Here is a 26,342-nt window from a genome sequence, read left to right as displayed (position 1 = left end):
CCACATTAAAGAAAATTCTGAGATTTCTGCAGTTTGTGTACCAATATCTGTTTTACTTTGTCAGATGGCAGAGGGAGACAAAAAGTCTGCCAAGAAGAAGCACGGGAGCCGGAACCCGGTTCTGGCCCGGGGCATTGGCCGCTACTCCCGTTCCGCCATGTACGCCCGGCGGGCTATGTACAAGAGGAAGACCAAGACCACTGAGACCAAGGTGAGGGCAGAGCCATGACACCCTGCAAAATACATGTTAAAAGAAGCCATATGCACATCACAGTTGTTGTTCATGTCTTATTTTGGTGTTTGCTCCTGTTTCAGATGGAGAAAAAGATTAAGGTGAAGCCCCAGGCCACTGTTGTCAAGACTGTTGGAGGAGACAAGAACGGAAGCACTCGCGTGGTCAAGCTGCGCAAGATGGTGAGTGATGTGACTGGTCACAATGACATCTGAAATATTAGATGTAATTATGCAAAGAGAAGCAGAATTCATAATGGGTTGGTGCATAATCAGGCCACTCGTCTACAGTTGCCTGACTGAGAGGGAATAAACAAATTATTATTAAGAGGATCCATCTATTAAAACAAGTCGTAGGTGTTTTGGCCTTTTTACAGGACAGAAAAGGACAAAAATTTAAGTCTGGGCAGCAACAAATCAAATCTTAAGTCTACACACACAACGCAGTCAGTTTTTCTGCACCAAGCACTTTCGAGGTTAATTATCAGGCTACTTTGGTAATGACCAAATGGTAGAAAATGTATTTCTTTAGTTAGTTTAATAAGTACAATTAGTGAAGACCTAATTCAGCCTAGAACAACAGTCCTGCATTAAATCCTTCTGTCATTAAGGTTTGAATGTTAAAATTTTCTTATATTTTGTCCACCCCATTTATATAAATTAGGCCAAATAACAAGCACCTATATAATGAACAACAAACTACATCCTTCAGAAGGATCATAGTTGAATCAGCACCTCTCAAACAGTTGTAGGACTGTTGTATTAGACTGCTTTAGATTTAGCTAGTCGTTCCTAATAAACTTCAAGCTAGAAAAGGGGTTGAATTTTGCATCTATTCTGATAACGGTAGGGGTGGGCGATATGACGATATTAGATCGTGAAGGATTACAACGTGAAGACGATCTTTCAAACTGCAGAGATCGTGGGATCGTCTAGCGCACATTCTTTAAATTGCAGTTCTATGCTGATGCACCGACGCACCAGACGTATTGACGTCGTCAACCTGACCGACCAATCATAGCAAATTACGGGCAGTGACGCACTTTCCTACACGCCTCCTTGTTTGTGTGTGTAGCGGTAGCGGATGGAGAGCAATGGCTGAAAGCCAAACGGAGTTGGTCGCTAAAAAAAAATCCCACCTCCATTATATGGAATTGGTTTGGATTTTCCGCAACTGATCAAGCGCAAGCAAATGTAATTTGCAAAGTTTGCACAGAAACCGTTCGCACGTCGGTTGGTAACACGACGAACCAGAATGTTGTTGTTGTTGACCTTAAACTTTATGTTGTTTGCACATGCAGGCAAAACTGCGACTATTTGAAATAAAATCTGTTAAGAAAGGTTCTTTGGTCTAAATTGTCTGTTTTTCTTTTTCCAATTTAAGATCGTGATAAAATCGAAATCGTGATTTTATTTTGAAAAAATCGTGATATGATATTTTTGCCATATCGCCCACCCCTAGATAACGGTCATGCGTATCGGCTGACGCAGTGCTGTCAACTCTGAAAAGATCCCACTTTGCATGCATTTGTGTCATCCCAAGACTCAGAATTTAAAAAATGTTAACATATTTTCTTATGTGCTCCTACTGTAGCCCCGCTACTACCCCACAGAGGATGTTCCCCGTAAACTGAAGAGTCATGGAAAGAAGCCCTTCAGCCAGCACAAGAGGAACTTGCGCAGTACCATCACCCCAGGAACTGTCCTCATTCTGCTCACTGGTCGCCACCGTGGAAAGGTGAGAACCATTTCTAGCACATGGCTTGATAATGATGTTAGAGTTCTCATGAATTGGCATAAATGATTGACGTAATGCTTTCAGAGGATTGGAACGACTTAACGGGTGAATATGCAGTGCCCTATGTATGACAGGGTGTAGAAGTAATGTTCTAAATATAGAGGTGCCTGTGGAAGTTAAAGGAGTAGGAATCTGTGTGGTTATGACTAAATCAGGATAATTCCTGTAACTTTCTTATTGTACAAAACCTGTATGACTTGATGCAGACTCGTACACAAGTATTGGTAATTTTAATCTTCAAAGGCATGATCTGTGATACAGATGTAAACATAGAATCTCTTCTCCATCAAAATTTTAGATGTCAGAATATGAGCCTGCATTTATTCCCATTGTGTTTTGGGTCTTCTATTATGTAGATTTGTTTACTAGAAAACCAACATATGATCGATAAGGAAGTATAGTAGATATGAAATACAATATGCAATGTCTTATGTATAAGAAGTTTGCCTCGACAGTAGTCATTCATTGCTTATGGTAGCTTGCCATAGTGGGCGGCAAGTTACTATAGCAGCAATACTGATTACCAGTCCCCAGAGATTTTGGACAATGGTGTACAGTTGAAAACATGTAAAATAACGGATATGTTATAATCTCAATGAAGCACTTGGAGGAGGGTAATGTCGAAAATGAGGGATTTGGCTAAAGGAACCCCAACAATAGCGTTCAACTTTTCTCTTGTGTGACACCTTCTTCTACAACATATCTAACCAACTGACATAGGCCTAGTGTTTTTACTATATCATTTTTTTTATTTTTTATTTTCTTTTTCCCTGAACTCAGATTTTAAATTGACAACATGGCAGTGCTGTTTAACACCATTTGTTTCCATAAGGAGACTGATAGAACTGCCCCAAAAAGAAATCAGTGATGCCTAAGGACACATTGTGGGTTTAACATCAGTATGATCACACACCCTCGATACCACAGACGTTGTCCCTCCCACTCTCAAACACTACATGGGCAGGTTATGGAAGCAAGTATGCCCACACAGACTTTGAGCAGTGGCTGACCTAAATAATGTTTCAGCTATGAAACTGACAAGCAAGAGAGCACTCTCGATAAAATTAGGGGTGCGTGTCAAGTACATGTATTTTCCCTCTGTCTAAATAGCTTGGTATGAAGGTGGTTTGCGGCTGTAAATTCTCATTCATATGGCACAAATATGATGGTTAGTTGTTTCTGAGCGCACTACATGAGTTGAATAGTTGAAGGATCCTTTTTGTGTTCAAGTTGGCACTAAACATAACATGTTGTGTTTAATGCAGTAATTGGGCTCATTGTGTGCAAAACACTCCCCAATGCGGTAGCTTCATATCTATAATACTTGTTTTGTTTTTTTAGCGTGTGGTTTTCCTGAAGCAGCTCTCAAGTGGTCTCCTGCTTGTCACTGGTAAGTGTCTGTTTTTAGTGGTTAAAATTTCAGTAACTCAACATTAATCAACATGAATGCATATTATAGAAGAACCATCCATAATTAAAAGTAGTAGCACTGACAGTACAATGTTGGGCATCCTAATTCTCCTTTTGCTAACATTCATGCTCTTGCATACTTTTAGGCCCTCTTGCTTTGAACAGAGTTCCCCTGCGCAGGGCTCACCAGAAATTTGTCATTGCCACCAACACCAAAATCGACATCTCTGGCATGAAGATCCCCAAAACTCTGAACGATTCTTACTTCAAGAAGAAGAAGCTGAGGAGGCCCCGTCACCAGGAGGGAGAGATCTTTGATACAGAGAAAGAGGTGGGCCAACTTGGATATTTTCTCATAGTACACTACTTAACACATTTTAACTACTTAATATGGGGTTTTCCAGATTGTCTGACTGTAGTTTTCATGTTCTTCATTTGCAGAAGTACCAGCTGACAGAGCAGAGGAAGGAGGACCAGAAAGCTGTTGATGCTCAGCTCCTTCCCCTCATCAAGAAAGTACCTCAGCTGAAAGGATACCTGCGCTCTTCCTTCTGCCTGTCTAATGGTGTCTACCCACACAAGTTGGTTTTCTAAATGTGTTGTAATAAAAGTACCATCTTACGCCATCTATTGCCTCATTTGTTCTGGCATTTAGTGTATACACATAGCTTGGATATGTCCTGACAGTTTTGTCATGACCTTGCACCCATTTCAGCACCATGTTACAGTATTTCCAGAGCCACAATAGTATAGATAACATGTTTTATTGAATTTACCATTAGCAGGTGTCAATGTCTGACAATGAAATCATCCTTATAACTACATGTGAACACTATACAAAAACAGTATTCAAGGTTATGTGCTTATTTAACTCCCTGAACAATGCAGTGGTTCATATACTGAACTTGTTGACCTCAGCATATTGAGTGTGTGACACAATGTACTAGAGTTTCATACACCATTACTTGACTGTACAGATAAGGGTTAGGTATGTCAAATGTGCGCATGGGGAAGTTTAAAACCTTCACTACACTAGCAAATACAACTTGACAATTTCATCCCATTGGTAATGTTTACAAGAACATACTGCATATACATCTGTATACATGTCAATACCACAGTCATCACATCTCAAAGCATGGCGTGTACCTGGTCATATGGGAATATAAATGTCCTGGTTTATTTAGCATATAATGAAGCTGTGCAATGAAATGACCACACCAGACATTGGACCCAGACAGCTTAACAGCTACGCTTTAATTAAAAAAAGGACATGTCTAATGTAACAAGACAAAAATAAATACAAGTGTTTCATCTCTTTAACATGGCCACGGTTTTTATCCTCAAAAACAGAACGAAGTAGAAAGCAGCACAGAAAAAGGCAGCGGCCCCTTGCCAAGGAATGATAAGTGCCTTTGTCGAGTCAGTCAGTACTGTATGTATGGTAAGCTGGTGTCGAGAAAATGCGTTCCCTCAGCCGGACTTGAACAGCAGAATGGCCACCTGACCCAAGTAGAAGTAAATGAAATGCTTGGTCTCATGAGTCACGTAGCTGCCAAAGTTCCTCCCAACGATGCAGTGCCAGGTCGGGTTGTATTTCTTGTCGAACTCCTGTGTGGGACACATTGTATTCATCAGACATCGATGGAAAATATGTTTGGATGTGAGAAGAAAAATCTTTATGAAATAATGCACTCCATTACTTGCCTGAACATCAAAACTACTTTTTCATCACAACATTTAAGTAACACTCTTCCAAGCACAAAATATTACATGATATCACTAATGATTACATCCAAAATATTTTCTTGTCATTCTTAATAAGGATGTCACTGAGTGGAAATACATAAAGTTTTATTTATATTGACAGGCTCTAGGAGCTAGAAACAATTGTGAGAACTCAAGCTTGAGCTGGGTGATTTATTGTGACAAGATTTAAGTCTGGGATTTGGCTACTGTGTGGTTATAATTCTAAAATGTGGTCAGTTTAAGTCTGGACAGCTACAGTAAATTATAGTGATGGAAAATTTAACCTTTCTATTTAATATCTTAAAAATCCTGTATCCAAGCATATTGCCAATTTTGCAAATAAGAAAAATATAAACTTGGACAATTTAATCAACATCACCTGCTGTAAAAACTCATTCCAGGTGTGGAATTCCTAACACTGAGTGCATGAAAGATAATACACGGCTATATTCAATGACCATCATGACTGGAGGTGTGTTCCTCTCTACTCTGAGTAGGAATGCCATCATTGGAAATAAAAACATGGTCATGTGGCTTGTGAAGGACAGTCAGTCCAAGAGGAATATGTTTCCTCAGGAAGAGTGGAAACAATTGGAAATACCAGACTGGGTGTGTAACATGGATGATGCACAGGATGGTTGGTGAGTGAGTGCAAAAATAGCTTTACATCACTAGCTGCAGTCACATCACTGAAAAAACTAAGTTTAACAGAAATAATAGATTTGGTACATAAGTAAGCAGGTGAAAGTTACACCATGGGAACCTACTTCGTGAATTGAGCTGAAAATGAAGATGTTGGATGCACCAGCAGTGGTTTTACCTTTTTGATGTATGCAGCGATATCTTTCTCGATGTTGTACTTCTCCAGGGCCTGTGTGGCACACTCCACGGCGTCCTGCTGCATGTCCTCCGACATGTCGGCATTTTTGATCACTGCCTTTCTGTCAGACATGGTTGCCCTGGGAAACCAAAACACAGTGGAGGATTCATCATCTTCACAGGCGCATTGGCACACACACAATACAATCGACTTAAGACCCCGAGCATCCGAACAGCCCTTATCATCGATTGACTGAAACGGTGCTGTATGGAGACCATAAAGGGTCTCGTCAGTCAGTAAGGAAAAAAAACGGCTAGTTAGTGACGAAGTTATCATTATATAATAACTGACACATTATATTTAAACTAGCCATTTCTACAAGTGTTGCATAACAACTTCCATCAGCGGCAAGCTCACTGGATGCGCGCTCTGCGTAGTTTCTATGGATACGCAAGAAATGTGAGATTATCGTCTTAAATTTACCAGGTTTCAACAAGAATTCTATAAAATATGAGCACATTGCTGCGACAACCTAACGGTAGAAAGCAGCGAAAAAACACGCCTTAACTGCTTCAACGTGCGGGTCATCAAAATAAACACCACGTTCTCATAATAGTATAATGTTTGGCATAAATTGGACTTTAAATTATTGTAAGTAGTAGAAGTAAGGTGTCACAGTGAGAAGGGTTTACTGACAACATCTCACCACACGCATACTGAGCGATGATGAGCTGTTGATTAGCTAACGTTAAAGCACGATAAGTAGCTACTCATTCATCCAGCAAACAAAAAAACGACGTCTAAGCATAGATCTTGCCGTTTCGAAAATACTTAAATGAGAATAAAGTAGACATCACATAATTTTTTGCATGCGAAATTCTTAGATTTACCTACAAGTCCCCCGTATACTGTTTGAGTAGTTTTAAAGAGACGACCGCTCCTCCAGTGACAACTCCCGCGAAGTGGTTGACACAAAAGTAATGTGGGTGTGTAACCGTAAGAGACTGCTGCCTTGACGTGTTCTCATTGGCTGATATTAATGCACTTGGCGAAGTCATTGGCTGAATGAGCCCTATCTTTCCGGTATTTCTCACCGCATTTTATTTCAAACCATCATGCCTTGCGACACGATGGTTGCCGCGACAACCATTGTAAACAACTCCACTGAGGAGAGCACTATTGCACACAACACAAAAACGGACGAGTTTTTTTTAAAAATATATAAATAAAGAAAAAAAACTTAATACTTACATACTTAATACTGACCATATTTCACTTTAACCAGAAACCGTTCTCATAAATGGGTATGACAAAAATCTAACAATTAGTGATGTTTAGACCTTGTTGGGACTTTTGTGTTAAGTAGAAAGCCATTATTTGAACAACACTGTACATACAAGTTAGATATATGAGATATAGTGTGAACATACTCCCAACTTGTCCCCTTTCAAACATGAAAAAACGCCAACAACAAACAAAGCATATTGGCAGACAAAATGGTTCCCATCCTACACCCAGGCATTATGTACCTTACCAGATAATTTTATTACAACTGGAAAATGTTTTTGTGATGAGAAGAAACATGTTCTATTCTATCTTATCTTATATAGCCAAAAAGCCCAATCAACGGCATCCCATTTTCATTAAAAGAGTGTCTATATTTATAATAAACATCTTTTCAATGATAATTTTTCACACTACCATTTATTTTACTCCTACATAAACAAACTTAACAGTTGGAGGTTAACAACCCCACTGTTTTAAATAGTTTTTTTTCTTAAATATTTTCTGAACTATTTGCAATCATCCACATACAGAACAGACTAATATTCAGGTTCTGTGTTACAGATGAAATCACAAGATACACTGTAGCAGTATCCAGGTACCTGGTTAACTTTATTACTTTTATCTACTGCTTTCAAATGCCCCCTTAAAAACTGAAGATAAAATAATTCCCTAACTTACACACGTTATCATTTTCACACAACCACATGCAATAGATCCAAGTCTCTACATATAACAGTCATATTCCCACACCAATCAAAAACTGAGGAAATATAAAGAAAATAAAAGAACACAATTTGTCAAAAATTAGTGTCTATAACTAGACACTGAGCCAATTAAACACAAATATTATTTGCATCATTGCATTTCTTCTTCCTAATTTATTAGTTTGCCTGTATTGGCAGAGAACTACAGGTTTAATAACACATGCTTAAATTTCCATGGAGAGTTTATTTAAAAAAAAACAAAAACTACTAAGATATAGTAGCAATACTGCAGCCTTGTTTGAATGTGTAACAACTACACCATAAACACCTTTGGCAGAACTCAGCCAAAGGTGTTTAAATACACAACTGTCATGATAGTGTTGATGATAGAGTCGTCATTGTTCATGATGGACGAGTAACAATTGTAACAAAAGCTAGTTCACATTAAGACTGCTCTTCCCAGGTTATGTTGAAATCATTTTCTGGAATATCAAAAACTAAAATGTACACAGGTGTGGTAAAAAAATTTAAATAGAATAAATTACCATTGAGCATGATTTAAAAACCTTCTTAAACATGTGAGCCCATATATCTTCATACACAACCATGGATGATTAAACTTAAGGTAAAAACAAAATAACAATTTGGTTGTGCAGAGCATGTGTGTTTAGTTTAAAATTTCATTAATAGTCCAAATGTCCAAAACAAATAATTACAATGACTTTCACAGTTGTTTTCTTTTCAATAACATAGTTGAATGGTATATAAAAGACTAACACACAAACCCATGCTCCTGATCTTGTTTGCAGGAAAGCTCTAGCCTTAATTACATATGTAACTGTAACTTCACTCGCTGCGGTCCTTTGGCTCTCTATATTTGTAGTGGATGTATTCAAAGATGTCTCTCTCGCTATCCACCAACAGAGGCTCCCCTGCCATACCTACAACACATCCACAAAGAAAAACAGCTGATATAAATAGTAAAAGCTTGAATCATTAGTTACTGACTGATGACAGAAGTGACACAGGGCTGAAACAATGATCAGATGGTTCATGTCATACTTGATTGAGACTCACCAGTGACCCCAAGTGGTCGTATGGTGTACTCATTAAGAGTGAAGCCCTTCTCCAGAGCATGAGTTCTCATATTTTTATTGAAGATATCACTTCCAGTGAAATACAGAACTCCACAGTAGTACTGGTCCTTGGGAATTAACCTTGGGAAATGAAAAGAACAGTTAGAGAGCAGGAACAAACAGCTAATTAGAAGAACAAATAAATAAAGCCAGAAGGTTGCCTCTTAACTTTTTGCTGTGTATCCAGATTTACAATACTAAACTGAGCCTGGGCGTAGGTAGAGGTAATGTTTTAATTTGAAGATCACAATTTGATCCCCTCAACAAATGAAATCACATCATTATCCAGACAAAGGATAAGGAATCCCTTCCCACTGGCTCAGCCCATGGTGTTTTGTATAAACATATGCTTAAAAAACCTAATCTAGAAACATTAAAGCAATATAAAACAGGGCACCTAATATCAATGCGCCTGTGAAGGTATTCTTCCTCATCTTCATCACTCGGCTGCAGCTGGCAGACTCCCTAGAAAAACAAGATCCAGAACATTGTGACCAGTCATATGCTTCATGGGTTGGCTATAGTTACTACACTAATTGTGTTACCATTCACAACATCAAACACATACAGCTGAGCATGTGAGACAAAATAAGCACAAGCCTCACCATGAACTTGGTGTCTCCTTTGGACAGAGTGTCGGTCACAAAGCCAATGGACTCCAAATGGTTGACCACGGCATGGAGGAGCTTGGGCTGGAAAAGAAAAATTGGACAAAATGAATTAGAAAAAGATAAAAGAAGTCAACCTGCAGTTTATGGCAACACACTAAATTTACAACAGGATTAGTGAGGGTAGAGAGGAGTCTTACCTGCTTCTCAGTCTGAGAGGTGTAGTCTGGGTGGGTCAGCAAGATATCAATATCACCACTCGATGCAGCACCTGCAAATTAAGAAGATGTGAATCAATATCATGACTTTGAACTCCTATCATTAACTGGATATCAGGTGCGACAAACTTGAAGGGAAAGTTTTACCTCTCCTGTAACTTCCACAGATTGTTCCAATATATTCTGTATCAATTTCCTTCAACTCTCCAAGAATCAGTGTCTAAATGAAAACATCATCACACAGAGTTAGAAAAATCTAAATAAATCTGAAAATTACAAAAAAATATAAATGCTTGATCACCTCCATCTTTTCCATTTCAGCACGTGGAATTCTTTTCTCAAACTCCTCAAAGTACCTGAAGGCAGTAAAGTACACCCATGACACCCAGCTCATGGATCAATAGAGCAAGACTTTACTATATTCAAAGGAGAGTTTATTGGAGTTTATTGTGATTTGATGATATTCTAACATCACTGAGCCAAACTTACTTCAGTCCAATCTGTTGATGATGGTTTAGCTTGTGCTCGATCTTTTTCAGATCTAAAAATACAGCAAGAAATAACATTGAGGAACATTGCTCATTTGAAGTAATAACAGAGCTAAATCTACATTGTGTGTGACATTTATTGAACATGCAATATAGTGTGTCAAATAAAATATATTCAAACAGACAAAGAATAAGATGAAACAAATATTTTAACAATTGTAATGTAAGTCAACTGCTAAACAAACCTTCTAATGTCTTCACCCCTTCATCAAAAAACTTCCTGGCGGCAGCAGGGCTAAAGTCAGGAGCGAAAAGATGCAGTTTGTTACATGAGGCACATATGGTAAACTTACATGAACAAATAAGTTACAAAATATTCCTGCATGCCTCTGGCAACAGAATTCGTTAGCCATTGCATTTTTTAAAAAAAACTCATGATGCATTTCACTGTGAATGTCCATGCAAAACATTTAAGAGGTTTTTAATTTGGATTGATAACACATACCCAATTCCAGTAACTCTGGTGAGGAAATTGATGGAAGAGCTGGTGTCATCATTTCGGATCTAGAGGAAAATATAAAAGAAGCATGTCAGTCTGTTTATACTATGTTAAAATTAAGCTATTATTAAACAAATATACAGTGTGTCAGCAATCACGTATTCTCATGCTCAAAGACTTGCCTTTTCTAGTTTCCGTAATTTGCCAGTTTGTAGAAACTCATCAATCTTTTCTGCTATTTTAGCTCCAACACCATCCTGTTGAAATGTGAAGGCAAACATGAGGATGCAGAATAGTGCAATCTGCAGCGGTTATGTAAGATGTCCAGAGTAGCTGTTGACAAACATTTTCAGGCTACAGCAGAGGGCATCGCACAACACACAACCACAGCAACAATATGAGCACATTAGTGTTAGGAAAGGCAATTAATGATAGGGTCATTTCCAGTTTCCAGACATCAGTGCACTGATATGAACTGTCTAAAAGCAGTAAAGATGCAGTCATCTATCCTGGTCAAGTTCAACACAGAGACATCTTAAAATATGACTCCATGACACGGTGAATCAGATCAATTCACCATGAAAAGTTATTACTAAAATCAAAATGTGTGCAAATGCAAACACAAAACTCTGATTTGAAAAACAAAAAATGAATTACTATCTATCTATCTATCTATCTATCTATCTATCTATCTATCTACAAAACCTTTATACTGACCAGGATATTTAAGAGTCTTCAACTACAACTACTGAACTTTATAACTTTCACAAAGGTAGGACTTTATGCTGCATTGCAGAATCTCAGTTTGTATGACACAAAATCTCATTATGCATCGGGCCCATTGTCACCAGGTTTTTACATAATTACTGTGTATCACAAATTCACAAATGTATTAATTACAAAGGTAGCCAATGAAGACATTAAGGTTGTATTCAATGCATGTACCAGTTTTTTGGCCTCTTCACCATTTCTGATCTTGTTAGGGTACTTGGCAATGGTAGATGCTGCTTTCCTAGCCACAGGGCAAAAGAAAACTGGTTATGTAATAGAAAAACAACACGGAAATAAATAGCTTTTATTGAATTTCTGCTATAACAAGCATAACAAAGTTGTATCCTTAATCACCAGGTCAATGCCCCGCCCCCCTTAGCATGTTTAGTATTCAATGCATTATACATTCACTTGCCATGGCACACCTAAACTAAAGCAGTTTAATACAACAGCCTTACCATAAATCTTACTCTCATGAAGCTTATGTTAATCAGTTTCTGTTGAAACTGTTTAAAAAAATTTTTTATTCAATATTATGGTTATTTTTGAGGCTATTCAATTCTATGTATTTGTACTGTACACAATACAATTCAGCAACACAAACTATAGCCTTCAAACTGAACACATTAAACTTCATGAAGGTTGGATTTATTACAGGGTTGTTATATTAGACTGCATGAGTTTTTTGTATTAGACAGCATACGTTTTAGCTAGTTGTGCCTTACAAACTTGTAACTTGTGCTTTTCGTACCTTAGACGACCACTGGATGTATGGGTTCAAACAGCATTACATTTATTATTATACACTGCTATATTCACATAATCAAACCCTCATCCAACAACAAAGCACACCTCATTGCTGAGCCTTCAGAGCTTACCTGTATGCATTGTACTTGTGTATTGCCCTGTTGACATTTTTCTCGTAATTGGCCAGCTCTGGAGACAGAAGTAAGACAGTATAATGTAGTATAATGACTTCATAGTTCCCTCATACTCCTGCCACTATTTCAGGAAGCCATTTAAATATGAGGCATTTAAATGACAAGACATTGGCCATCGGCCTAAGCAACGAAAATTAAGAAATGCGAGAAAGAAACAGTATCATTTAGCATAGTTTGACAAATACATGATATCCATGAAAGTTTTTTTAGTTTTATTTTTTAAATTAAAAACAGAACACAGCTATCACGTTAGCTACTGTTAGCTGAATTCAACCGACTCTTCACGTACCCACAAGAAAGTCTGTTATTCCTTCGTTTAGTGATTCCTGTGGCGCTTTCCTCTTGCTCATTGTGGATTTGATAAGGTCTCAAATGCCCTTTCAGACTTCAAACGATCTTATATGCTTGCAAAAAAGTTAAGACCTCTTTGTATTCTTAGTTAGCCTTTAGCACATTAGCTAGCTCACGCAGAACAATGACCGACAGACGTAGACGGGGTGGGACGTGCGTAATACGTCATAGAACCCCCCCCCCCCCCCAAAAAAAAAAAATCAAGCAGCTTAATTTTAATGATACATTGTAAGTTTTAATAAAAAAAAAAGGTTTACAGTGACTTCACAAAATAATTCATCAGTAGTACACACAAAAAAAACAACAACCCAAAAACAAGTCACATCTCAGCAAATGATATTTATGAGCTAATGGACTGTTTACAGCGCATCTGCTTATTTTTTCTTCCGAGAGCAAACTGCATGTTATTCAGCAGCATGCAAGTGACATTCAGTAACCTCAGTGGTTGACTTCAAGTAATAATCCCCCCATTTATAATATAGTTCTTTCAATTTACAAAATGAAAATACTTTTAAAACGTTAAAATAATCATCTATTTTAAAAGCTTCAGTGTTGCACAACTACAAAATGAAAATGAATCTCAATAAAGCAGTGGATATACAGGATCGTCTCCTCTTCCTTCTTTCCCCTCCTCATCTTCTTCTTCATGTATTAGGAATTAATTTTTATATAAACTTTGTCCCTGGAGAATATTTTAATGGCCTCCTCGATTTCAGAAAGCCTACAATCGAGGTGAGCCCTTCGTGAGCGAAAGCTCAGATTGTCAGCTTTGAGAGGGAGTGACAGCAGCTCAGTCACCAGGGAGCAATGAGCTGAGGACAAATCAGAAACAGAGTTAGACTAACAAATATTCACTATAAAATCATTACTTTAAGTGAATGTTGTCATGATGAATGTAAGGACAGAGATTAAGAGAAACAGAGGCATACTCTCTTTGAGGGACTTCAGTGTCTCTTGTCTCTCACTCTCAGGCATCAGGGCATGACCAGCTGGGATTGTAGGATCAGGTGTGTTTCTCCTCCTCTCTTCCTCTTCTTTACGCCAAAGCTCCTTCCTCTCCTCAAGACTGTAATTGTGTGTGTGTTTAAGTCGGAATGAGAGAGGGTGAACACACATGAGTAACAGCAGTGAAAGGAAATATGAGAACAGGTGAAGCAATGAAAGGTAAGATGAGGAGGCAAGACATGACATAAGGGTACTCACTACTGAGGCACCTGTCCCTTGACTGCACTGGGCACAGGCTTATCTCTTAGATTTGTCAGTGATTGTGACCGACGCAGCACAGTTTTTCTTGCAGCCTGGGCATTATGTTTTATGAAGTCTATGGTCTGACCTTTCACCTGTAATTGTATCCACAAATAAGAATTCATGAAATATATATGTACATAAAAAAAAATATTGCAGATCTACTTCAAAGTCAGTAAAATTCACATTCATGTTATTTGTTTAATAAATCATGTTAGAGCACAAGAACAACAATTGCAAGTACTACTCTTCTCTTCGACAGAAAAAATTAAATCTATACACTATACGGCTAATTGTTTGATCATGTGAGTGTGTATCAAGAAGTAAATGTTAACTGGCAATTCTCACTTGCAAATCCTGGTCATGTAAAGAGTTGCACGACGCAGGGCGTTGCAAAGCTTTGGAGTGTGGTCTTGGTGGGGCAGTAAATCCACCATTAGAGTGAGCCTTCAGAAATTTTTGACACTGTGGTTTAACAGATGGACAAGAAACCTGCATGAAAGACATTGGATTAAAAGTGATCCAGAGGAAATATTCATAGCTCAAGGACTTCCATCTTTGGCAGACACATTCCTTACCTGTAGCTGGGCCATCACCCTGGATGGGACATTCTCGTATTTGGAGGAGGTCCAAAGAGCTTTGACAGGAGCCGGACGAGACTGTGCTCTTTCAGCCTCCTGCTCTTTGCAGCGTCTCTGGATCTCCCGGAGACGACGCACATTCTCTTTACTAAAGTCATGTACTCGCTGTTCTAAAGGGCCAAATAATAAAAGTTGTGTTAATAACAACATAGAAATGTAAAAAATGGCAATAAGAAGAAACTGCTGAGTGCTGCCGAGTTTACAAATCTGAAAGATCAATATGAAAAATCAGTTGCACTTACTCTGTTTGGGAACAGGAGTGATCGAAACACCATCTAGTTTGAGTAGTTCCCCCACTACACCTCTTTGTCCTCGTTCCAGGATATAGGTGGCATTGGGGCCAACACGGGGAGGATGTGCTGGGGAACGAGCACTGTAGCAGCCAGGGTACAACACAGGATCTGGAGCAAGTGGCCCTGAGAGCAAGGCCAAAGTCCCATTGTGGTTTCCCTCTAAACGTCCACGAGCTGAGGGAGGAAAGAAAATGAAATAATGTAACTTGAGGCCAATATTTATATTATTTTTACCATATAACAATGTTTTCCAAGTGTGGAGGTCAATGGCCTTGTTGCTGCAATATCTACCATAAGGAAGACAGCTATCTTAACTTTTTAGACATTCATTTATTGTCATCAACACATGCATACACAGTAAATTCAGTTTCAAGGGGGATTTTAGTATACCATAACCCCATGGCCGCACCTAACCTGAAGCAGGTCGTTTGTAGTACTGAGGGAACAGAGAAGGATCCGGGGGGATTGGCCCAGATATTGATGACGGCCCCTCACACATCTGAAGCTGTAAACTGTAAAAACAAACACAAAGTCTACAGTATCAGCTAAGAAATATAATAGAGTCAAACACACAAAGATTTCTCACAGTGATAGACTGGTTAGAGTTACTAAATGAAAAGCACAATAACTAAACCCTGATTTCCTTGGGCCTGGGTATAAACCAAATCACGCCGACTGTATACAGCTATACAGAAGTGTAGTTGCTTTTGAGTTTGTTTATATCACTAAAATCACTAAATCCCTATGTTAGCGGTGACCAACAATGGCTATTGTCAATTAGCTTGTAAAGTTGGCTAATCAACACAGGCTCTGTCGACGAATTCCTCCTCAGAAAGGACACACAACCACGCGTTAAACAAAAAAATATTTACAACAGCTTACGTCGACCAAACAACTGTAACCGGTTCAGTTGCATGAAGTAATGAATTTCATTCGTTTACCTTTATTATTAGCCTTGTTTATCCGAGGATTTTGTTCACGCGCGGTGATGACGCTGAGGCATCAACACTTGTATCAGCAGGCTTTACCATAGCAACGGCGCAGCCGCAAATAGAAATAGAAGTGATAGAAAGGAGAGTCTCCTACGTCTCACAATCATTTAACTGATGAGCAGTTGGGAGTTTACCAGAAATAAGACACAGCGGTAAACTACTAACAACCGCCGAAAAATATTGTGTTATTGACAACTGTTTCGCAATAACGATCGATTATTGCGAAAGTTTGGATACCAGTCATAAAGCGACTGTTGATAATTACAGCAATATGCGTTCCTATGCCTTTGCACCAGTTTTGAGTTCTAGCAGGTGTATTTCTGTGTGGGATTTCTTGTATTCCGAGTGTTGCCTCTCAGGCTGTTTCAATCTCCCCTTCAACATAACTACGACTGCAACGAACAAAGCTCCAACTATGTTCCTTATTATAACTATTCTCTACTATTGTACTATACCACTCCTATAACGTTGTGATTGCTAGAGCGTCATTGCGCAGTATGATAGACTGTATGGGCGGGACACTGCGCACAACCTGAAAATAACCTCTCCCTGACAGACGAATTTCAGGGCAAAAACACCCCTCATTTATAAGCGACTTTAGCAAGAGGTCATTGCCCCCGAGCGGTGTAAGAGTATTATTACACCAAAACAAATGCGGCATTTTCACATTTGTGCCACCCAGTGTTGATTCACACGGAAGTGGCTAGAATAATAAAAATATAAAAAATATTTAATACAATTCTAGCATTGCAGAGATTGCACTGTTATGTTATTCCTCACATTTTTTGAGTTTCTGCGTCCATGACCTCATTTTAAATTACGAAAATCTGAAATATTTCTTTTAACCACAGTTTACACAAATCCAAAAACAAACTTTATTTTGAGTGACTATTTGTGCAATAATGATTTGATGTGATGTAGAATGCATCAAGGTAGCACGCCTAATCTGGTGATATTTTATGATATGATAAAATACTATGATAAAACTATGGAGACTTTCCCATGAATATCATTGTGACAGGTATGCCTTTACCTATATCAAACACATACTAGGCACCAATGAACTTCTTAGCAATAATGTCCGAAATGTGAACACGGTTTACATATATAAAACATATACAGTAGGCCTATACTGTTTGACAAGTTTTTTCCTCAATGTCAATTACACAACGGCCCCGCCCTCGGCCGGAGGTCTGACTCGCGCCTGCCCAGTCTGTTCGTCTCTGCTTTCTCCTTCACAGTGCCCCGCTGCGCCGACGTTAAGAAACTCTGCACCCACCCCGTAAAGAAAGGTAAGAAATAACTGACTTCACCAAGTTGTTATTTTCAAAAAGTTATTGTCTTATGTCGGTTTATCTGTACAACGGTGCAGCTGTTGTCAATAATCGTGTGACTGTCAGACAGATATGAGTCACACATACAGGGGTGGGAGTGCAGCAGGCGGGTATGCCATGGTTTCAATGGCAGTCCAGGCCTGTATATCCCAGTAGTTACCTGAAATTCACAACTATAAAGTGCCTGAAAAAGAATCTCTCCACAAAGGGAAGTTTATTGGCCATAACTGATTTGCGATCAGCGATGTCGACATGGGACAAAATGGTCCCATTTTCTGTAAAGCTTTTTAAGTGGCACATTTTTAACATTGTGGTGCGACATCTTGTCCATATCCTATTTAAAAATAGAGATTGTGTTTTAGAAAGGCAGGCGTTGCAGAGTTGGTAGCCTAGCACGCAGTGGACGAGGCTACAGACGAACAAAGAAAACCAGAGGTGGACACATCTGGGCAAATAAAAAATACTCGTCCACTTGTAGGACAGGGCGATCTGATGCCATAAATCTTATTAGCCTGTTTTTCAAGAAGCCAAAAGTGTATGAACAGGAACATTAAATATCAAGGACAGCTCGGAGGAATAAGTGAAAGTGAAACCTGGGTTATTTTAACTGTTTAAAATCTATATTGGAATGGAATTGGGGTCATTTATTTGCTTTTCTAAGACCGGCGCTATCCAAAGTTCTGAAATCAGGCCCGTTGTTCAAATGCCAGACTGACTCAGGGCTGAAAGAATACATTAGTACCAATACAGGGTGATGCAATAAGTATTAAACGATCCACCCACCAGTAAACAGGTGTTTACACACAACAGTAGTCTAACTGTTGTCATACACTCTGAAGTTCACTGGGAGAACATATTATTTGGACTGGAGCAGACTATGAAGCAAATACATCATCACTACATCAGGCACTTTACATTCAAGCTATATATTGTCTTGGTGTAACTTGACTGCACTAGAACTTATCTCTCTCACACACACACACACACACACACACACACACACACACACACACACACACACACATTCGTTCTGTTATATCCCTCACTCACTTGCCTTGGTGTCATGTTATCAGAGGGTTCAGCCAGTGTTGGGTAACTGTCTGTTTGCACAGTTTTATAGTTTTTTTGTTCAATATCTGTTCATTAGTAAAGGGTCTATTATCAGTGCCCTCATATTAAATTGCTAAATTATCAGTTTGTCAACTATTGAATACATGTTAAATTATTCCTGGAATTGTTAGTCATTTAAGACAGATGTATGACTACTGTCAGTTTTTTTTGTGATTGATTCATAAAGTAAAATATGGAACACATTGGCTTCACCTTTACAAATACAAGCAACTGGTGGCTTTTATCCAGTTTATATCAGCACAAAGTGAACACTTTTTAAGTTTGATACATTCATTGATATAATTTATCAATTTCATAGACAGAATAGAGTATTCATATAATAATTTTCAATAGATTTCTCAATAATGTTATTTATAGGAAGTTGCAGACCTAGTGAGAATCAGGAGTATCCTTGTGTTCAAATGAATCAGACTTCATGTAACATACTAGTGGTCTGTCAGACAGTATGCAGCTATCTAATCAGACAACTGAAAAAAATTCAAACTGAAAAATTGGCAATTTACACTTATTGTGCTGTGTGCATGTAACATATTAATATTTGTACCTGAGCACCATCCACCATTTTGTTGTTTGTGTGATTGTAATTTTCCTTTCACATTAATTCTAAATGTCCTTTTGACCTCTGAGCTCAGTCAAGGCTGCAGCTCATGAAAGTGTCAAGATGAGAGGGGGGAGAGTGTTTTGTATATAAATGTAGTGTGGAGGTAAAATACAGACAAATACATCCATTTTATAGGGGTTTTCAATAGGCTGAACCTGGATGAGGACACATGTTGAAACCCTAGTCACATGTGTTGTAGTGTCAGGTTCACCTGGGCTAAATATAGAGCCGAGTGTTGAGACTGAAGGATGGAGTCGAGGTGGGAAGGAGTCAAAAATGGACCTGAAGGGGGTGAGGGGATACAGAGCCGAGAAGGAGCATGTCTGTTGTGTGAAATGACAAAGGCAGTGCAGGAATTACATGAGCTCAGCAAAATGCATGTCAGCTGGCACACAGTTGCTTAGGTTTTGTAGAAGCGAACAGCAGAGACGGACGGGACTTTTTGACGCAGACTGTGGCTTATTCTCAGGTGTTCGTGTGTGTGAGAAAGATGGAGATCAGGTTTGGGTATTTCACTAGAAAGATTTCTGTAATTGTGGTCTTGTCCTTGTTTTTTCTCACTGGCTTGAATTAGGCAAGGTCTCGGTTGGAAAAAGGTGATTTCACATACTTCCATTCACCAATCAGAGTTCAGCAACATCTGAATCAGATCCTGAAGACAGTTGTGAGGTTGTTTGCTTATGTTTCCAGTACTGTCAGTCAGTTATGAACAAACCACACCCTCACAGTCCTGATGAAGCAGATTAGCTGACTCTTTGTTAAACTTAAAACAGCTGTAATTGATATTTTTTATAATAATTTGCTGTTGATGTAGCACTCGAGGAGACATGCTTACCTGTAAGATGTGCTGTGCTTTCTGTGCTCTCGTATAAGGGGCAGAGAGGCTTCTATATATCACCACTTCATCATTTTGTATCCTTCATGCAGCTAATCAGTATTCTTTGTCTGATAAAAATGACATTTTTCAGTGCCATACAAGGCACACAGGCCTTATCATGTTCAAAGGCTGTGCACAAAGTACAATGTGTTCATCATCTGCTGGCCTATGCACATACTGTACAATGTGTCGCAATAGTTGGCCAGTTTTCTGCATAGAAAGGAGACCTCTGAGCTCTTGACTGCATGCTAAGGAAGCATGCTAATGTTCACAGCCACTCTCAGACAAGCCCACACATTGTGCACTGTTGCTGTCAAACAGTGCAGCACAATTTGCCAAAGTTTTCTATTGTTCCTCCTTGTGCTTCCCTCGTCTGAAGAGACATGGCAGAGAAAGAAGTGAGGAATATGGTGCAGCAGGACAAGACAGGAAAAGACAAGCAGGCAGAGAACAAAGGCCACTGTGTGACATGTCAGCACCACGCACCCAAGGGACATGGTGAGTGGGGGGTGTGTGTGTAGAGAGACAGATGACGTATCATCAGGGTCCCTGGATTGCACTCTGGCTACATTGTCATTACAGACCTGAGATCTTTACCTTTTGTCAATTTCAAGTTGTTGGATTCCAATGACAACATTTTGATGGTCTGCATTGGGTCAATCATTGGTGCATTAGCAGGTAGAAGCTGCATTAGCCTGAGTGATGTCTTTTCTCCATCCTCTGCAGAAAAGATGTGATAGATTAGTTTAACAGTGGGGGGACAGAAGCACCAGAAAGAAGGCAAGCCTGTAGTAAAATATTAATCCTGGTTTAGGTTGTAAGTGAATGCAGGATATTTTAAATGCTCCCTGCAAAGTCACCTTGTCAAAAATGTCTTCACACACAAACACACACACACACACACACACACACATACACACACATACTGTCCCAGGGGACCCTGATGACTGTCTGAAGCACTCCGGTGCAGTGCAGTGGTGTGCAGAACTTGTAGTTGCTGACTAACCAAACTTGCTACTGCTTATGTTAGCTCTACTGCATTGCCTTGCGTAGTATTCCTTTACCCATCGTACATATTATATCTCTTTCTCATCACAAGCATAGCATAATGAGGATGTTACTCGTGTTGAAATACAATTGTAACTTTTGCAGTAAAATTCCTCTGTTGGATGTCTCTCTGGTTTTTTAAAGATATTTGCTCCGTAACATTTCTAGTCCCTCCCTCCAAGAGAATCAGTCCCATTAGTTAAACAACCACTGCTGCTTGCTAATGAACTGTTGCCAGGCAATCAATAAGGTTCACATGGAAGATGGAGGGGGAGGAGAGACACTGGATATCACCAGACAGGCCCTTTCCAGAAAGCAAAGGTTTCTCAACTGAGGCAAATATGGATACTGATGTATACTGATTGTTTGCAACATTTGTCAGAAAATGCTATCTGCAGTGCTTTCTGTGTGCGTGAATATATGTCCCTTAGAAATCTGAGTTGCATTGCTTAGCTTCCACAAAGGTGCAGGGCTCCATATAGAAGTATTAATCCTCACAGGGAGAACTACTCTATCTTTGATAACACTAGTATCTTGAATAATATCCTCTTTGGCAGGGTTGTCTCAGTTTGGGCTTTGAGACTTCGTATTTTTAACAGAACGTCTGTATAAAACCCCAGAAAAGGTGTGGGTGTTTAATAGTTACGGTCTAGTGAAAGATACTAACAAAGTTGCATCATGGGAAATGTAGGATCCAGCACATTTGGAGCTTAACCCATACTAGTGACAAAAAAAAAAAAAAATCTGGATATTTTGGCCTCTGCTGTTATTCTTTTGATGAGTCATGCAAGCCCTGCAACTTCATGGAGGTGCATTTCTAAGTTGCTGGAATATCCCTTTGACTATGCATCAGTCAGGTCCATGCAGCGATATGTATATTTGTATGTGTGTTCCACTGTTGTGAGAAAATTGTAAAAACTTGACAGTATGTACATGTATGTTTCCTCAGGCACAATGGCCATCCCTCCTTCATACTCTGACTTGGGAAAATCTGCTAAAGACATCTTCAACAAGGGCTATGGTAACTTTAACAAATTCATAAAATTATTTTATTCTAACTGTTTTGGACAAAGCTATGCTGAAGCAGGATGTTTATTTTTGCCGCAGCTGTCTTCGAGCCATGCTGTGCACTACAAGGATGTCGTTTTTTTTAGTAAATTCCCTGATGTCCCTTCTCCCCAGGCTATGGAGTCCTCAAGCTTGATGTTAAGACCAAGGCCCAGAGTGGTGTTGTAAGTACTAATGTTGTCTCTGTAAGCCTGATGTGTCTAAATTTCATGCTCAGGCCTTTCTCTCAGTGGTATACATCAAATGGCTGACTCACGGACTTGCAGCAGTTCATGTCAGAGTGTGTTTGCTGCCTGACTTGTACTCAGTCTAACATTCAGAGTCAGCAGAGTAACACGAGTGTTTAGGTCGTTCCAGACACTCTGTCTGTTTTGCTATCAACTTGTTGCCATGGCAAAACCATAATGAGCACTTGCATACAGAGTTTCCCACATGCAACAAAATTCAAGCCTCATTAAAAAAATAAACATTGTAAATGTATTCACTCTGTGTCCAAACTCACAGGTTTCCGCTCTGTGTAGCGCTGCTTTTCATTGTCACAGTGAGCGGATTCATTCCTGCATGTAAACTCTGTGTGGTTCTCCCTAACTTTCTCTCTTTTCTCTTTTTTCTGCGTCTCCTTTGGACATTCCTGTCAGATGGTAAGAGAGCGTGTGTGCGCATATATAATGATTAAACACAGGTGCACTGCAGGGTAAGCCAGTGGTACCAGTTGCGTGTTTGTGTACCAACAATGTTTGCAGGCTTTCTGCCAAGTGTTTCTTTACAGCCGTAGTTCATGTAAGTGCCACCATTACCCCAAACTGCTGCACCAGTAACAGCACTGATCCTCAGATCCGCTCACAACCAGCCTCTCCCTCACAGTCCTGCCTATATTTTCAGTTTTCCCTCTCAACTCATTTTTCCATCTTAAGAGTTGTAGTTCTTCATTTAAATAACCAGCCATACAAACCTGAGAGGGATTGTGTGGCAGAGGAAAAGCAGAGAAACGATGCTTGTTACACTCATTTTCTTTCTCTCTCCCTGAATGCTTTCTCACCCTCTCTGCCTTTAGTTTCATAGCTGGGCTCTAATGTGCCAATGTGCCTTTCTGCTTCTCTTCCCACCTCATTTCCTGTCTTCATCTCCCCCATCATCACTCCATCCCTCTTTGTCCTGCAGGAGTTTGCCACCTCTGGTTCCAACAACACAGATACAGGGAAGTCAGGCGGCCACCTGGAGACCAAGTACAAAGTGAAAGACCTGGGCCTCAGCTTCAACCAGAAATGGAACACAGACAACACTCTCACCACAGAAATCACCGTGGAGGACCAGGTAGAGTGAAACAAACAGCTTATTGAAAAAATGTTCAAAACATCAATATATTCACTTTCAGACCAAATATTAGCTCAGTTTGTCTCCTGTCTGTCTGTCTGCAGCTGGCTAAGGGCTTGAAGCTCAGTCTGGACACATCATTTGTGCCTAACACTGGGTAAGAGCGATCCTGTTCATGCTGCGTAGTTTTCAATATTTCAATAAATTGACAACAAAGTGAATAAATCAGTCAGTCAATACAGATGCATGCTATAAACATATTAATAATGCAGTACTGCTATCTCATTGACCTTACCTCTTTTCTTTCCTTGTTATTCCTTTTGTAGAAAGAAGAGTGCCAAACTGAAGACTGGTTACAAGCGTGAGTACGTCAATGTGGGCTGTGACCTGGACTTTGACATGGCCGGTCCCACCGTCCACGCAGCTGCTGTGCTGGGCTACGAGGGCTGGCTGGCTGGTTACCAGTTGGCTTTTGACACTGCCAAATCTAAACTGACCCAGAACAACTTTGCCCTTGGATACAAGGCCGGTGACTTCCAGCTTCATACCAATGTGTGAGTCAATACATCACAGTGAAGAGAGGCAGGAAATGGAAGTGATACACCGGACGAAACATTTCCTCAGGATGAAACATAAAGTTAAGACTAATGTCCACCGCTGCTAATCTCCACCTTTTGTGTTTGCGTTTTTGTATTTAAGCAATGATGGCACAGAGTTTGGTGGCTCCATTTACCAAAAGGTGAACGGCAACCTGGAGACAGCGGTACACCTGGCCTGGACAGCTGGCAGCAACAACACACGCTTTGGAATTGGAGCCAAATACCAGCTGGATAAGGATGCCTCCCTGTCTGTAAGAACTGACTTCCAAACATCACGGACACATCTGAACTGCTAAAGAAAATCCTCACGAGTAGAGTTAACAGTGACTGTGACTGTAGTGCATAGGGAATTATATGTTTCAGTTTGGGAGGAAAAAGGGAAAATATCCTAGAAATATCTTAAAAAACAGTCTACAGCTACGCTAACATCTATGAGACTGTACTTAGCTACGCTTTGAGCTAAATGAGCCCAATGGCAATGTTAACATGCTTAGTAACATGTATATTTGTTCACTATTGTTCACCATCTTACTTTAACGTGTTAGATTCATTCCATTAATGTCTGTACAAAATTTCATGGTCATCATCCAGTAATTGTTGAAATATTTCAGTCTGGACTAAAGTGGTGGACCAATGGGCCATCATTGCCATTCATAGAGCCACACTGCTACCGTGGCTAATGGAAATGACCTAAATACACACTCACTCTTTATAATTTCCCGACATACATTTCAAGCCATCATCTAACTCTTCTGCAGTTGTTTACCCGAGGCTAATGTATCTACATATACATATATACTGTATATGATATAAATTATGTAACTGCATCCTAATTCCCAGTCTCCTAATGCTGTTCATGGCTACCTCACCCGTTCATGATGTTCTGTTTCTCCTCACAGACCAAAGTGAACAACGCCTGCCTTGTTGGAGTTGGATACACACAAACCCTCAGGCCAGGTTAGTCAACAGCCATTACTTTTTAAAAAACTAATTCCTCTAGGGCATAGGCATGGGTGCTTGACGTATAATCTGACACTCTTCCATGCAGGAGTGAAGCTCACCCTCTCAGCTCTGATTGATGGAAAGAACGTGAACGGCGGTGGACACAAAGTCGGCATGGGCTTCGAGCTGGAAGCATAAAGATTCAGCAGGAGGACAGACAACAAGAGAGAGGGGAGAGCAACACGGGAGAAGAATGAAGAGCCCAAATGTGACAACACCACAAAGGTCCACTCCGTGGCACACAAACACATCTTCCCTGCACCCTGAATCCTACACACATATGCACACAAACGCACACATTGTTTGGCCTTAACCCTGAAACCCTAAACAGCCTCCAAGAACTTCAGTACTGTAATTTTTAAAGAAATCAAACATTATTTTGTGTTGGTTATTTTTAAATTTTACATTATTTACAGGTCCCACAGCTGACCTTTGAGCATATATTATACAATATAAATCATGCAAAACCCCTGTTCTCTAAATAATGTGTTATTTAATTATCAGTTTGACCAGACAAAGTGCACTTTTAATAGAGCATTTGTCTCAGACATATCTGTATTCTTTCTGAAATAAGATATGAAGCACCTTCTCATTTTGACTGTGTGGTCAGGTAATTTTTGTTCAGATATATTTTGGGTTTTAGACCGTAAAAAGATCATTAGACGATGCTTGTTTTGGTATATTGTGGTTTTGTTGCATGCTTTTAAGGCTAGCGGGACGTTTTTGACTTCATTGTCACATTGACAAGTACAGTGACTGTAAACAGATGCAATAAAAGCTGGAGAGAATCAAGCAGAAAAGACAAGGAGTGGCTGATCCTTCTCTGACTGAGTGGACTAACTTTGATTCCACCATTTGACCTCAGTAACACAGTCATAAACTGTGAACCTTCAGTTGCCAAAATGTCTATTTTTCAGGTCCTGTTTGGTAAAAATGGGCCGATTGGCAGTTTGGATCTCTGTGTCACCTCTTTGTCTTGTCTCGTTTTGTGTCCTGTACGTGTTCGACCTTTACCACTACATTTCACTCTATCTGTGCTGTGCTTTGTATAGGAAAGTTAGTCAACAGTTAGGACCTCAAACTAATTTTATTGAATGGAATAAAGAATGTAAAACTTTATAACATTAATGGGTATGTGTTTTTTTTTTCAAATTTTGGTTAACATGAAACAAGGAAGGAAAAGAGTT

The 26,342-nt window shown here is 39.5% G+C and overlaps 5 protein-coding genes across 9 annotated transcripts; 2 read left to right on the top strand and 3 right to left on the bottom strand.

Moving 5' to 3' along the window:
- The first annotated feature begins 64 nt into the window (after positions 1–64).
- rpl6 (ribosomal protein L6) lies at positions 65–4,065 on the top strand. The gene is made up of 6 exons (XM_022765163.1): positions 65–211; positions 316–414; positions 1,826–1,969; positions 3,371–3,419; positions 3,586–3,770; positions 3,881–4,065. Exons 1-6 carry the CDS (start codon positions 65–67, stop codon positions 4,031–4,033), a joined length of 777 nt encoding a protein of 258 aa, XP_022620884.1. The 3' UTR covers positions 4,034–4,065.
- A 122-nt stretch (positions 4,066–4,187) lies between these two features.
- LOC111236438 (dynein light chain 2, cytoplasmic-like) lies at positions 4,188–6,988 on the bottom strand. 2 transcript variants are annotated; one of them, XM_022765166.1, is made up of 3 exons: positions 6,903–6,988; positions 6,009–6,147; positions 4,188–5,050 (listed from the first exon to the last, which is right to left on the bottom strand). In XM_022765166.1, the coding sequence occupies exons 2-3, from the start codon at positions 6,138–6,140 to the stop codon at positions 4,913–4,915; spliced, it is 270 nt and encodes an 89-aa protein (XP_022620887.1). In that variant the 5' UTR covers positions 6,141–6,147; positions 6,903–6,988; the 3' UTR covers positions 4,188–4,912. The 2 variants fall into 2 exon arrangements, with proteins under 2 accessions (XP_022620887.1, XP_022620886.1); XM_022765165.1 differs by having other exon boundaries at positions 6,899–6,985.
- Positions 6,989–7,529: 541 nt separating this feature from the next.
- Positions 7,530–13,134, bottom strand: polb (DNA polymerase beta). Its single transcript, XM_022765253.1, has 14 exons — positions 12,950–13,134; positions 12,598–12,655; positions 11,894–11,960; positions 11,131–11,205; positions 10,955–11,013; positions 10,695–10,744; positions 10,451–10,502; positions 10,263–10,317; positions 10,109–10,181; positions 9,944–10,014; positions 9,741–9,827; positions 9,533–9,600; positions 9,077–9,216; positions 7,530–8,940 (listed from the first exon to the last, which is right to left on the bottom strand). The coding sequence occupies exons 1-14, from the start codon at positions 13,008–13,010 to the stop codon at positions 8,846–8,848; spliced, it is 1,011 nt and encodes a 336-aa protein (XP_022620974.1). The 5' UTR covers positions 13,011–13,134; the 3' UTR covers positions 7,530–8,845.
- A 140-nt stretch (positions 13,135–13,274) lies between these two features.
- enkd1 (enkurin domain containing 1) lies at positions 13,275–20,769 on the bottom strand. Of its 2 annotated transcripts, none has more exons than XM_022765248.1 (8): positions 20,723–20,769; positions 15,605–15,702; positions 15,140–15,364; positions 14,835–15,007; positions 14,605–14,748; positions 14,215–14,351; positions 13,941–14,077; positions 13,275–13,823 (listed from the first exon to the last, which is right to left on the bottom strand). In XM_022765248.1, exons 2-8 carry the CDS (start codon positions 15,687–15,689, stop codon positions 13,663–13,665), a joined length of 1,062 nt encoding a protein of 353 aa, XP_022620969.1. In that variant the 5' UTR covers positions 15,690–15,702; positions 20,723–20,769; the 3' UTR covers positions 13,275–13,662. The 2 variants fall into 2 exon arrangements, with proteins under 2 accessions (XP_022620969.1, XP_022620968.1); XM_022765247.1 differs by lacking the exon at positions 20,723–20,769 and adding an exon at positions 16,132–16,202.
- On the top strand, positions 17,383–26,279 carry vdac3 (voltage dependent anion channel 3). Of its 3 annotated transcripts, XM_022765250.1 has the most exons (11): positions 17,396–17,474; positions 20,507–20,623; positions 22,122–22,193; positions 22,355–22,404; positions 22,879–22,881; positions 23,402–23,554; positions 23,659–23,711; positions 23,881–24,108; positions 24,254–24,404; positions 25,053–25,110; positions 25,202–26,279. In XM_022765250.1, exons 2-11 carry the CDS (start codon positions 20,509–20,511, stop codon positions 25,291–25,293), a joined length of 975 nt encoding a protein of 324 aa, XP_022620971.1. In that variant the 5' UTR covers positions 17,396–17,474; positions 20,507–20,508; the 3' UTR covers positions 25,294–26,279. The 3 variants fall into 3 exon arrangements, with proteins under 3 accessions (XP_022620973.1, XP_022620972.1, XP_022620971.1); XM_022765252.1 differs by lacking the exon at positions 20,507–20,623 and having other exon boundaries at positions 17,383–17,474; XM_022765251.1 differs by lacking the exon at positions 22,879–22,881 and having other exon boundaries at positions 17,383–17,474; positions 20,505–20,623.
- Positions 26,280–26,342: the final 63 nt, after the last annotated feature.

This window comes from Seriola dumerili, unplaced genomic scaffold (genome assembly GCF_002260705.1).
Source record: "Seriola dumerili isolate Sdu_G_001 unplaced genomic scaffold, Sdu_1.0 BDQW01000668.1, whole genome shotgun sequence".
Lineage (NCBI taxonomy): Eukaryota > Metazoa > Chordata > Actinopteri > Carangiformes > Carangidae > Seriola > Seriola dumerili.
This window is presented reverse-complemented; position numbering and strand designations above follow the sequence as displayed.